The 13,418-nt window shown below is 38.0% G+C and overlaps 1 protein-coding gene across 1 annotated transcript in view; it reads right to left on the bottom strand.

Moving 5' to 3' along the window:
- Positions 1-4,963: 4,963 nt before the first annotated feature.
- LOC107603081 (ATPase family AAA domain-containing protein 2B-like) overlaps positions 4,964-13,418 on the bottom strand; it is a 69,198-nt gene continuing 60,743 nt past the window's right edge. Inside the window, exons 22-23 of the mRNA XM_016295778.1 lie at positions 8,110-8,232; positions 4,964-5,427 (exon numbers count right to left, since the gene is read on the bottom strand). Coding sequence (XP_016151264.1) covers positions 5,204-5,427; positions 8,110-8,232 — 347 coding nt within the window. The 3' untranslated portion in view covers positions 4,964-5,203. The remainder of the gene's footprint in view (positions 5,428-8,109; positions 8,233-13,418) is intronic.

The raw sequence follows: 13,418 nt of genomic DNA, 5'->3' as shown, positions 1-13,418 counted from the left end.
CCATTACATTTTTATCAGTTTATTAGAGAAAAAAAAAAGTTTAAAGGAGAAATTCAGGTAAATGAACCATTTCAACACTAATAAAATTGGAAGAAAAATACTAAGATACAATAAAAAGCTATTATTCTTTAAAAATAATATATTAAACGGGAACATCCACTTTAAAAATTCTTTCTACATTTTTTAAAACCTCAATTGACAAAAAAAACCAACTGAAAAATGACCCACATTTCTAAGATGTCAAGAATACTTCTTTAAATCTTCAATAAAGACTGACATTTAACTTGGTAATACTTGAAATTCACTCCTAAAAAAGTGCTGCACAAGACTTGTAAGACCTTGTGCAAACAATGAAACGTAAATGCTCTTTCAATCAATACAGCAAACACACAATTTGTGCACAAGACAACGACAGTTTAATATGAAACGCTCTTTCACATTTATCCCCAGCAATGATTTTCTACGAGGGAAGTTAAACGCAGCCGTGGGCACAAATTAGTTGCTTGCCATTTAGCAAACACTGCAAAGCAACTTCCAGCACACTAATTGAAGGGCCAGTCCCGCTGGAGCAATCTGGGGTTAAGTGCTTTACTCGCGGGCACAGTTATTCCACAGTGACTGTAAGAGTCCAGTTACTACCGCAATCGCACTGTAGACTCAACCTGATGACATACTTGACCATTAGGATACAACCACCTCTATGCATTTACTAGTTGAGCGTAATGCCAGCTTTTACTGTTATGATATTTGCTGGCCTCTTTCAGTAAGATTAAATGACACTTCTCCATATGAAGTGAATCAATGAGCTTTACCATAGTAAAAATCGGCCTCTCATGGATTTTTATTCTAAATATTATAGATAGTAAAAGAATAGTTCAAATAATTTGAAGTTAGAAATTTGAATTCGTGTGAATCCATTTCTTATGATACCAACGTCAAAAGCCATGCGTCAAACTCACTCGGCAGAAGCTATGTCAACGTCAACATGGATAGGTTACGTGATATCCTTCTCATCCTTAAAAACCATTACAGTTCAAGGAATAACAGATTTAAATACATTAAACATGGTGTCAACCATTATATATTATTTCCCACTCATTCAACATGAATGTCACAATGCAAAATAAATAGTTAAATAAATAACTAAATAAATTAAACATTAATTTGTTTTGCATATTGTTGGTTTCGTGTAATATTAATAAATTTAAAAGTTTACTTGTACAATAAACAATTTTGGTACAGCGCTGGGTTGCAACTTAAAGGGTTAGTTCAACCAAAAATTCTGTCATTAATTACTCACCCTCACGTTGTTCGAAAGCCGTAAGACCGTCGTTCATCTTCGGAACACAATTTAAGATATTTTTGATGAAATCTGAGGGCTCTCTGACCCTCCCATAGACAGCAAGGTAACTACCATGTTCAAGGTCCAGAAAAGCACCAAGATGATCGACAAAGTAGTCCGTGTGACATCAGTGGTTCAACTGTAAAGTTACGAAGCTACGAGAATACTTTTTTGCGTAAAGAAAACAAAAATAACGACTTTATTCCACATTTTAGTCTCCACTTTGGACGCTAGCGTGAGCACCGGTACACGCTCGCGTCATGGTACTGTCGTGAACACGCGTTCACATGTGACGCAGTGAATGTGGAATAAAGTCGTTATTTTTGTTTTCTTTGCGCAAAAAAGTATTCTCGTAGCTTCGCAACTTTACAGTTGAACCACTGATGTCACACGGACTACTTTGTCGATCATCTTGGTACTTTTCTGGACCTTGAACGTGGTAGTTACCTTGCCGTCTATGGGAGGGTCAGAGAGCCCTCAGATTTAATAAAAAATCTCTTAAATTGTGTTCCGAACATGAACGAAGGTCTTACGGTTTTCGAACAACACGAGGGCGAGTAATTAATGACAGAATTTTTAAACTCTGGGTTCTGAAGCAAAACCAGTTGAAAGCCACTGATTTAGAGCACTGGCAACCGTTCACAACCTTCGGCATCAGATAACAGTGATGATAAGCAGGAAAGCGAGCAGCTCTGGACGGCATCAGGGATTAAATATCTCTTCTGCTATCCCATAAAAGACCTTTATAACAGAACTGCTTAGTTTTGCCATCTCCACATGTCGGTGCTGGGTGGCTGACTCAGCTTCGGGACAATAGCGGACCACAGCGGAAACACATCATTCTAATATGCTGATTTGCTGCTCAAGAAACATTTCTTATTATTATCAATGTAGAAAAAAAAGTTGTGCTGCATAATATTTGTGGAAAATGTGATATATATTTTTACAATTTTTAATTAATACAAAGTTCAAAAGAATAGAATGTTTTCAAAATTTGAAATTCAAAAATCTTTTGTAAGATTATAAATCTTATCTTTACTGACACTTCTGATCAAATTAATGCATCCTTGCTCACCAAAAGCATTATTTTCTCTCAAAATGTATATCAAAAACTAAAAACTAAATCCAAACTCAAAACAAGCTAAGAATATAACCATGCAGATGAAACAAGCGAGTAAAATGTTACAGAATATATCACAGATTTAAAGTTGATTTAACACTATATACTACACAAACACAATATTATGATTCACTTCATGATCCAGACATCTAGAATATCATAACATCAAATGAACATCCTGAATGAAAGATTAACACCCATAACACAATTAGGGTTGGGTACCGAACTCTTACTTTTAAGGGTACCGACTGAATTGCGTCAGTATTACCGAGTACCGATTCACGTTAAATCAATCGGTGCTAAATTTCGGTACCTGAGAACACATCTGGGCGCATACGCTACAGAGAGAGAAAGAGAAACCCTGTGACGTGAGGTCACCCCTGCAACTTAATTCGAATCGCGATATGAACTAGTGTCTGTGAATATTAAAATGCAAAAAGACGGTTTAAATATGAATCCTGCATGTTCCGCTTGTCTCTGTATGTATGAATGGAGGAAACGCGGTTTTGTTTACTACACAAATACTGAAGCACGCGTGACGCTCGTGGTGATTTCCGGCCTCTGCGTCTCACTATATGACGGCATGAACACAAAATGGGGGGGGGGGCTATTGTTTGTAGGCCCTATTGTTCAAAATGTTGAAATTGAGACTTTTGGACTTATTTTTTTACTGAAATAAATGTTTTTGTAATTACACAGAGTAAAGTACCGAAAAAAGGTACTAACCCTAAACACAATACAATCTAAAAATAAACAACCTATGACCGGTCCCTTATTGTAGTAAGCTCACACTAGTCAAAATACCCATCAGATCCACTATATTTGAGATGGTTGCTAATTAATCTCCAAAGCGCATGTGGAAGCATCCCATGACTGCCATCCGATGACTTATCCGCAATCTAATGAGTCCACGCTGGCAAAGCTGCAAGAACAAACTTGCTTATCGCGCCAGGGGTGGTAATGCCAGATCTCAGCAATTCACAGCATTACAGCTCAATCTGGCAACATGGCCGCATGATAGGTTTTAACAAGCCACTCCTCCACAACAACCTCTTCTGAGGCCCAGCTAAAAGCCTTTCTGAAGCAGAGACGTGAGATGAATGTGATAAAACACGTTCCCAGCTGCTGCACGGATGTGCCAGCGTGTTTCGCCGCAGAGTAGGTGCGATAGTACTTTCTGACCTTAACGGCCCCTGAGCCTTCCCAGCATCCCTCTCCATCTGCCGGGCGGCCACAGGAGAGGACTGACCTGGCTGGTGCTGCAGTTAGAGGGGAGGCGGTGAGGGAGTGCAACCAGAGGGCACTGCTCTGATGCTGGGAGAAGTTCTGCAGCGTTATAGTCGCAACACCTGCGTCAATCCTGGCTTCACTCTTGCGCAGATCAATAGCAGAGCGACTATATTTGTATGACTTAAAATTCTAAGCCCCAAAATCAATGTGAGATGTATTGTTCTCTTGGCCTGCGTTCACCAAACACAAAACGATGATAAAAAACTAAAATATTAAAATACAAAAAGACCAATTAATTTTTATGACTTCCCACAAACTTCCAAAACAGAAACTGCACTCAAAAGGAGTCATTTTCTAATCTGAGAAATAATTTCTCACAGATCAGTGTATACACAACATAATTGTACATGAACTTTTAAGATTTTATTAATTACTATGACTTTCCCAGGCCTAGAAATCATACTTTGGAAGGTTTTCAAGGACCATGGGGACCATTTAGGATATTACGGAAGGTTGCTTATTAAAGTCAAAAGGATTTTTTTCTGAATTTGAGTAATTCAAAGTCCAATCAACTTGAGAAAGTAATAGCTAAACTTTGGATGGAAAAATCACAAACCTTTCAACTATGGGTTTGTAGTATAACATATCATATTAAAGATCGATTTAGAGCTCAGGAACTGCATATTAGCGATTTTTGTAAACTGAAATTTGAGCTCCAAAATAATAAAAAAGATCTAAAAATATATTTTTACATAGTATTTGGTTTGCATTTAAGCTACTTAAATAAATAAACATCTCAAAATACTGTATTGATGATCTCATGTCAAGAATTAATTTTTAGTAACATTTTTCACCGTAATATCTTAAGGGGAAAATAGTCATGTTAAAATCATTTTACATATCCTAATATAATCTTATCTTCTGGTTTGCATCCGTCAATTTCCCCTCACAATACCGCAATGATACAGTAATGAAGTCAAAACAATTATACAAAAAGAATTTCACATTAATATTTTCACATTCATAGAATAATGTAAACTGGTTTTCAGATTTTGACTAAAGATTGTGTAGATAGAATTTTTTTCTGTGGAATAACATGCACATATTAGTTGTTCACCAGCAGACTAGTAATGTGCATGTTATTTTTACATAAATTAAAATGATCTAATCGTTTAATTTACATCCATTAAGTTCCAAAAGTAAACAAATAAACCTCTTCAGATGAAATAAGAACATTTAATATGTAAAGTATTTAAATAGCCTCAATCAGTTGACATGTCTTCGGTCGCTCAGTTATGTCATACACACAATTCTACTCTCACCTACCTATTATAGTCAATGTTTTAAGTGGCATAGAGGTTACAGACTTCTATCGGGGCACAGTGACCCCTTATTCGCTGAGCGGCCATGAACCAGTGGCACAATCACACTGTCCCTCGTGAAAACTCCTTTAACTGCAGAGCTGTTAACAGAAGTGTTGGACCACGCAGGGCTCGTTTCAGCACACTGAGTCAAAATACAGCTTGTTCGATCACCTGCAAATAGTCTAGCCTAAAAGCAGCCGCACAAAGAGCAGAGACCTTGACAATCTCTTTTGTGTTCTGCATGTACTCACTGCTGCAGTGCTTGTCCACTCCATCACCCTGAGAACTGCTTAATCCCGCCTCCTCTCCCACAGGTTTCCTGGTCGCCACAGCGCTCGGAGTGACGGGTGGCTGCGGTGTGGTCTGAGAGGCTGGGAGAATAAGAAAGCATAAGTTATTGCAGAGACAAGGACTGAACTGAACAAATATCTGACACATCTGACAATATGCTGGCTAAGAAGGACAGAAAACAAATCTGCAGCTTTTTTTCTTCCTTGAAATGTTCTTCCTGTCAAGAATAGTGTTTAATTTGTAGTGTTTTTTTATCGTTTTAATTTTTAATAATCATTACATTTTATATTTTGCTAAATTTATTTATAGTACTACTTTTTTTCTCAGACAGTATAAATGACTCCTTATACATGAAAATATATGACCTCTTCAGAGATTTCAGAAAGATGGTCGCTCACAAGGGGATCATCGTCATCATATTCTACAAAATCATCTTCTTGCCTGCCAAATGCTAAAATGAAAAAAATCCCAGAGGCTTACATTGAAGGAGGGATTCAAGCCAGGACTAGAAAATCATAAAAGACTTGGTAGTGGGCTTTATCACACAGTTGAGAACTTCTTAAAGATCCCAATAAAGCAGGTTTTGTGGCTGTTATAGCATGTCTGTTGTATAGCAAGACAAAATTCACTTCAGCTAATAATGTTATGGCCTCTGGGAAAACAGAACGAAAATATTGATGATTCATCCTGCACTCACTCATTTTGTCCAATCGAATGCACTCTAGATTAATCATTTCCCCGCCCTTGATACCACCTAGGTCTAACTAGCAATGTTAAATAGTAAATCATGCTGGAAAAAAAGGAAAGAAAAGAAAGGAAATAAGGGACAAGCCTAGTCCTAACTTTTTGTTTTAACAGACAATAAAGCAACAAAAGAAGAAGAAAAATGTCCTCATCAAGCCATTTCATGGTGGTCTTTAATTCAGATGCAGCCCTGCTTCAAACTTACACACCACAATACCGATAGCCATAACTTCTCCACTGCACCATATAAAATATTCAGCAGCACTTCTCTAGAGCAGGTCATTTTTTACCCCACCGTATTCGTTCAACTGAACCAGCGCAAAATGAAAAGGAACCGAGGGGTGGCCCAGAAGGGGGCCGTGTGAGATTTTCGTTACAGCAGACACAAAATGAACGAATTAAAGGAATCTGAGGTAAATCATTCTGAGAGAAAAGCCCCCTGGTGATTAAAGGGTGGTGGAGGGGCTGGTCGCCAAGACTCTCGCAGCAGCTTTTAATGAGAACTCTCTTTTTTTTTTTTTTGTCCTGGAATTTTTTTTTATTCTTTTTCATTTAAAAGTGAACAGAGAAACATTATGTGCCTTTGAGGATTAAACCCCTAATACTAATGTTAGTGCTTATGGGTGTTAAACAAGGTGCTGGCATGCATGCTAAAATCTAGGGCTGAATCCCTATTTGTATACTATTCTAAATGATACCCATAGGTCCTAATTCAGATGGGCTACCTGTTTTTTGTTTTTTAATGGTATATCAAAAAGTGATAGTTTTAAAATGTGATAGTTGGTACATTTTACCAGTTTTTACCATACTTTCAAAATAAAAATTAAAATAGGAAAAATATGCAATATGAAAATAATTGAAGACAAAATGTGTTTTACTGAGAAAAAAACAAGATTTGGTTTTTAAAGCGCCTTTTTCCAAAAGGTACATCTGGAAAAAGGGGGGGTCGTCTTATAATCAGGGTAGTCTTATATTCGGGCCAATACGGTATAATATATATATATATATATATATATAGACAAGCCATCTAGAAAGTAAAATGACATTTTACAAGTTAATTTAGAAAAAAAAGGATAAATAAATGAATTTATTTATATGATAACTTATTTATAATAGAAATATACATTTATTATAATATATCATTATAATAAATCATTTATTATGTATTTATTGTTAAAAAAAATAGATTTTTCTAAATGGTTTAATAAAATAGCTGTCACATTAACAGGGCCTAATGAAATCCATTAAATTTTTTTCCAAATTCTGTTTTAATTTCTCTGGATTCCGTTTTTCGCTGTTTTAATGGTTAAATTAAAAAATGTTAATCAAAAAGCAAGTATAATTAATTGAAATCATGAAACCACAATGTAACAGCAATGTATAAAAATTAACAATTAAAAATGTTAAGGCCCTGTGAAAATACGTTTGTCGGTTTTATTTTAATTCTTTTTTTTTTTTTTCTCATTAAATTTGAATAATCAAAAGCATCTCTTACTAATTGATTGTAGTAGTAGTAGTAATATCATTACATTAAGTAATATATTTCTGTCACAGTTTCTTCAAATTAAACCAAACCATTATTTTGATGGGTTGATGTGAAGACCTTTAAGTCTCTGTTTGTATATGATATGACGATAGTTTTTCTCAAAAGAAACTGCAAAATGCTCATGAAATGACTCTTAGTGCTGTTCTAGAGATCATGTAGTCATATATGCATGTGGTCATATATTACATATACATCACGGAAATCATAGGGCCCTATATTAATCCAAACAATTGGTTACATATGTACGATACCGATACTGTTTCTGTGTTTCAAATGACTCGTTCCCTATAAAGTGAACGCCAATAAGTGGTCTAAAATGGGAGCATTAAAAACAATAAGCAACTGCAAGTATTCACGTGTACATGTGTTTTGAGCAACAGGATTGGTTTGTGGCAGTTTTCTGATGTGGTACACAACATCAGTCTAGCTCAAAGAAACCCTGGGCTAAGGACAGCCTGAAGTGCTGGGTCACCTCTCTTCCTGCAGGACTCCTTGATCTCCTCGCACATGCGGTCAAACTCGGGGTCCAGTTCAGAGGCGATCATGGCGTGTGCAGTATCCTTCAGACCGCAGGCCCTGTGGCGGATGATTTTATCTGTGAGGAAGCACAATGGAAGGCCACAGTCAATGAAAAATTCATTTGGGTAGATGGAGGAGGAGCCACGTTCTTGAAGACTGACAGTATGATTTCTGGGTATTAGGGCTGCAATTAATCGCAAAAAACAAGTTTCGTAATTATTCCAAATTTTAATAACAGTTGTTTTAAAGTATATTCTATTTATGGAAAAGAATAATTGTGATTGCATTATCAACGGAAAATGATATTAGATATTTTCTTATACATTACAAGTAATGCGTTATTTCACTAGTTACTTTATAAAAGTAATCTGATTACATAACTTGCATTACTTGTAATGCGTTACCCCCAACATTGGCAGCAACCACCAATAGGAGCAAAGAAGTTAATGTACATAATGAACCTAAATGGCAACATTATAGAGAACAATTAAAAAAATTATAATAATTGAATAAAAAATAAGCAATAAATAAAGATTATGGAATGAACAAGAACAAAAAAAGAGGCGCAACAAATCAAAATAAAATTTGGTGCTTTAAATCAAGCAACGGCTCACTGGAATCAATTAAAGATTCACTGAAGAAACTTAAGCATCGGCTTTTTTATGCGAGTATCTGAACACACTTCTGAAGCGCTCCACAGGCAGTCAATCAAAGCATCTCTGTTTACAAAAACACACTGGTGTGAGAACAGGGATTACTGTGTTTTCTCAAAGTTCTCAGAGCTACCATTTGTATTCTATCCTTATTTTTTCTCTCTCTATCATTAATCAAGCCGCTTTTAAACATGTAGGGAGGAAAATGTGTGTGTGAGAAAAGTCCTCATTACTCCAGGACGGGCTGGAGGTCAGGATCTGGCAAAGTTTGCCTCTTAATTGGAAGATGGGCCTAATTAAGCCATCTAGAGCGAGTGAGAGGACACTCTTTACTCCAGTCAAGGATATAATGGCAGGCTGAGAGGAAGAGAGTGTAAATACACTTGTTTTGACTTTCAAAGCCCTGCACAAAGATCTCAGGCTGCTGGTGGCAAAATTGACAATTGAACAAATGGACCCAGGAGAAATTAAATAAGTGGTGCTCAGTCCAGATCCACCTTCACACTGAATTTGCACACTGTTTGCAATAGAATACCAATTTACTCCTTATTGGGTCCTGCATAGTATATACTGCACAATATCATGAACCATATAAAAAAGAAAATATAATATTAAATACATTTAATGATAATGATTAACACTTTAAACAGTAGCAGGTTACACTACTGTCACATGACCTCATCGCACTGCATGTCTAATTCTGCGAGAGGCACCAAGTAATCTTACATGTAAAACTGGTTAATTATAGATGTGCAAAACTAGAATTATGCTATTTTTAACTTGACAACATTTTAAAAGTACATCTCATGGTGGTATGCTCAGAAAAAAAAAACATCAAATGAGATGCAACAACAAAGTGGCAAATGTAGTGGCAGTTCTGTTAACTTCTGTATGTGGGATGAATTTTTTGACATATGTATATATATATATATTTATAAATTAAACTATCAGTTTATCTATCAGCTTATTTTATTTCAGGTAACAAAAATTTGCAGCAGTATATATACTATTTATATATATATACACACACACACACACACACACACACACACACACACACACACACACACACACACACACACACAGCGTTTTAACTACATAAAAATATATACAGTACTTCCCCATCCCCAGCAAAGTACATAGTTCTAGTTTGAAGGATGTGAATCGGGATGCAGACTTGAAAGTTGAAGCAGTTGGTTTAGAACAGGGCTGGAAGGAAACTCAGCAGGGAGGCTGATGTCCAGGGGCAGGATTAGGCAGCTCTGAATTAAATCATTTGAATTTTTAAAGGAACCTTAAAACTTGCATACTAAGATGTGATTTTGAAACTTCAGCTGGGGTATGATTTCAAAGCACAGATTTTCTAGGAACCTGACTTTCAAACGACCACTGCGAGACTCTCTCTTGAATGAAGGGAGGTTTCCGAACTCTATTTGGATCCACATTGCACTTCAAGAACAGAAGTGAAACTCACAAAAACAAAAAAAAAAAACACAACAACAATGAACAAATGAATGAACTAAATTATTACCTATATAACGAGGGAAAGGACACCTTAGATTTTAAGTGCAACGTTCATGCTTCACTTGTGAGAGTAATGCTTAACAAATGGAATTTGGACAGCTCCTAAATCCCATATTCCCCTGCTCTAAATGGACCAGAAGCCTCTTTCTGTTTCCTTATTAAAGTAGCTAATTGCGTTTTGTCTCATTCCTTCAGTGGCTCCTCTGTGGACGCTGCATTTAAACAAATGACCCACGTTCTCCCAGCAAATGGGATACTATGATTTATTCATAGGCACCGGCTGCATTTAGCCAACAACCTTCACTGGCTGACCAATTAATCCAGACGACTGAGAGTTAAGTCCTGACAAAAAAAATAAAAAATCTTAAGTGTTGTTCAGAAGTAGCCAGCTAGCAGACTTCAATTATATAATATAAAGTTGTCTGATTTCACTTCACCCACAAACAATTATGTGGCAATCACATGACCGTTTGCACAGGTTTTTAATATGAACATGTTCCTCTTGGTTTAAATAATGCATGCTTTATGCATGAGTTATACAGGTTCGCGTTTTACATCTGAAAAGCTCGGTCTCATTTGATGGTGTTTCTCGTACTTTTAGTGTCTGTAAAGGGGCAAAATTAAGAGGGCAAATAAATACCGCACATTTAAGCTTTTGGTGGAAAACCCAGCGTCAACTTACATAAATTCACCTTTGCATTTCAGGCACTGTTTCCATGGCTCGTTTAATTCTGGTTTAGTTTATATTCAGTGTACTATGTACATATATGGCACATCCATAAACACCAATAAATATCACAATTTTCTACACTGCAAAGTGTCCTAACTGACTGACCGTATGGCCAGAGAATAGCAAGAAAGTCCATTAAAGCGATGAATGGGTTTTATGGAGACTGCTCATTATAGTGCCATTTTTCCTCTGTGGAGAGAATCAGCGACAATGATTTCCTGTGCCTTTTGAATAAGGAAAGGTCAATGGGTTAATATCTAGATGCATTTATTGTCCTCAAATTCTCATATCTCTCAGTGAAGGACTGACAAGTCTGTCCGATTAATCATTGATTTAATGTCCTCCACGCTTCAAGTACAGCGGTCGCTGCTGCTGCAGCTGTTTTTGGTTGGTATCACCGTTTCTGAAACTCTACACTAAGTACTAGAGATGTGCACAACTGAATAGGGCCTTTCGCACCACTTTAGTTCCAGAACTAAATGTACAGTACTAAAGTACTGGGACGATTTTGCACGAACTATTTCCCAGTACCATTTAAAGGGTTGCATTCGCACAGACAGTGTGTACTAAGAAGTGACGTAAGCCGGTCGACAGCGTCGTCATTTGTGCACAGCGTTCAACAACAGAAACAAAGAAGAACAACATTAACAACAGGAGGATGGAGGACGCTGTGATCGGAGCCGTTTTTGTCGTGTCTCGCGGGTTTCACAATAATGGACATGGAAAGTCGACGTATACGTAAAGTGATTGAAAGAACGGAAAGGAGGACTAAGTATCTCCAACGACAACTGGCAGTGCTACATTTGCTACAAGTGCCTGCACTTCAGCGTCCGTCCATCTATCGCTGTTCTCCATACTTGCGAAATAAGTTGACACAATGTTTACACGGCGTTTTAAATCATGGCGGGTGAGGGCGTTTTCGTACACGTTTGGCCAATCAATGTCTACTTATGTCACGATTAGTACCAGTTGTGCTGGTTAGACCCTGCTCCGGAGTAGGAGCTAATTTAGTTCTCGAAAAAGGCGGCCCGGTACTAAAATCGCTCCCAGTTCCGGCGGTGCGACAACGCCAAAAAGTTCCACAATTAGTTCTGGTACTATGAAAAGGTTCCCGTGGTGCGAAAGGCCCTATTGACTAGTTCTGCACCAACTGGTCAACTAGTAAAAACACTATTTGAATGTCTGAAATTGATTTTTATTGTATGCCTATATATATATAGTTTGTTATAAATGTTATAGTTTGTTATAAAAATAAAAAATAAAAAAAAAAGCAAGATGGAGCCGACGGTGATGGTTGCCTCAGTGGCGTGCTCCGCAATTGTTTTTAGGTTTTTTTTAGTTTGTCCTGTCTTTAGTTATATCCCTGCAATCAGTTTCACCAGAGACGAATTGCTGGACATTCGGCAGTACACACCACCCGATATTTCACCAGTTTTCAGACGCTTCAGAACGCGTAGACAGGGGAAGCGAGCCAGCACGCTCGTGAGGCTCAGGCAGCGCGGATTCAGGACGCCGTTGCCTAGTATCCATCTGGCGAACCTCCGCTCTCTACCCAACAAAACGGACGAACTCCTTCTGCTCTCCCGGACAAATAAGGATTTTTCAAACTCTGCTGCTCTGTGTTTCACGGAAACCTGGCTGAAAGACACCATTCCTCAGTGCGTTGAGTCTCCCGGGCTTTCAGCTGTTCAGAGCGGATCGCGACGCAGAATCAACGGGGAAATCACGTGGCGGCGGGACATGCTTTTACATCAATGAGAGGTGGTGTACAGATCTAGAAGTGCTCTTCATTAACTGTAAGCCTTTCTACTCGCCGCGGGAGTTTTGCTCATTCATTCTCCTCCGCAAGCACACGTGAGCTCAGCTTTACAGAAACTCGGTGATCAGATCACAGAGACAGAACAACAACACCCGGACTCTGTTTTAATCATTCTCGGGGACTTTAATAAAGCCAATCTCTCCCGAACCAACACGCTCAAAACTGTGGAGATGATAGTGGACTTCAGGAGGAACCCCCCTACTCTCCCCCCACTCACCATCATGAACAGCACTGTGACTGCAGTGGAGTCATTTAGGTTCCTGGGCACCACTTTAGGGCCTTTCGCACCGCAGGAACCTTTTCATAGTACCAGAACTAATTGTGGAACTACCCACTTTTTGGCACGTTCACACCGCCGGAACTGGGTGCGATTTTAGTACCGGACTGCCCTTTTTCAAGAACCAAATTAGCTCCTACTCCGGAGCAGGGTCTAACCAGCACAACTGGTACTAATCGTGACGCAAGTAGACATTGATTGGCCAAACGCGTACAAAACCGCCCTCCCCCGCCATGATTTAAAACTCTGTGTAAACATA

This window comes from Sinocyclocheilus grahami, unplaced genomic scaffold, assembly GCF_001515645.1.
Source record: "Sinocyclocheilus grahami isolate Dianchi unplaced genomic scaffold, SAMN03320097.WGS_v1.1 scaffold340.1, whole genome shotgun sequence".
Classification (NCBI taxonomy): domain Eukaryota; kingdom Metazoa; phylum Chordata; class Actinopteri; order Cypriniformes; family Cyprinidae; genus Sinocyclocheilus; species Sinocyclocheilus grahami.
The sequence above is the reverse complement of the archived record's forward strand: the minus strand, read 5'-3'. Positions and strand labels throughout refer to the sequence as shown.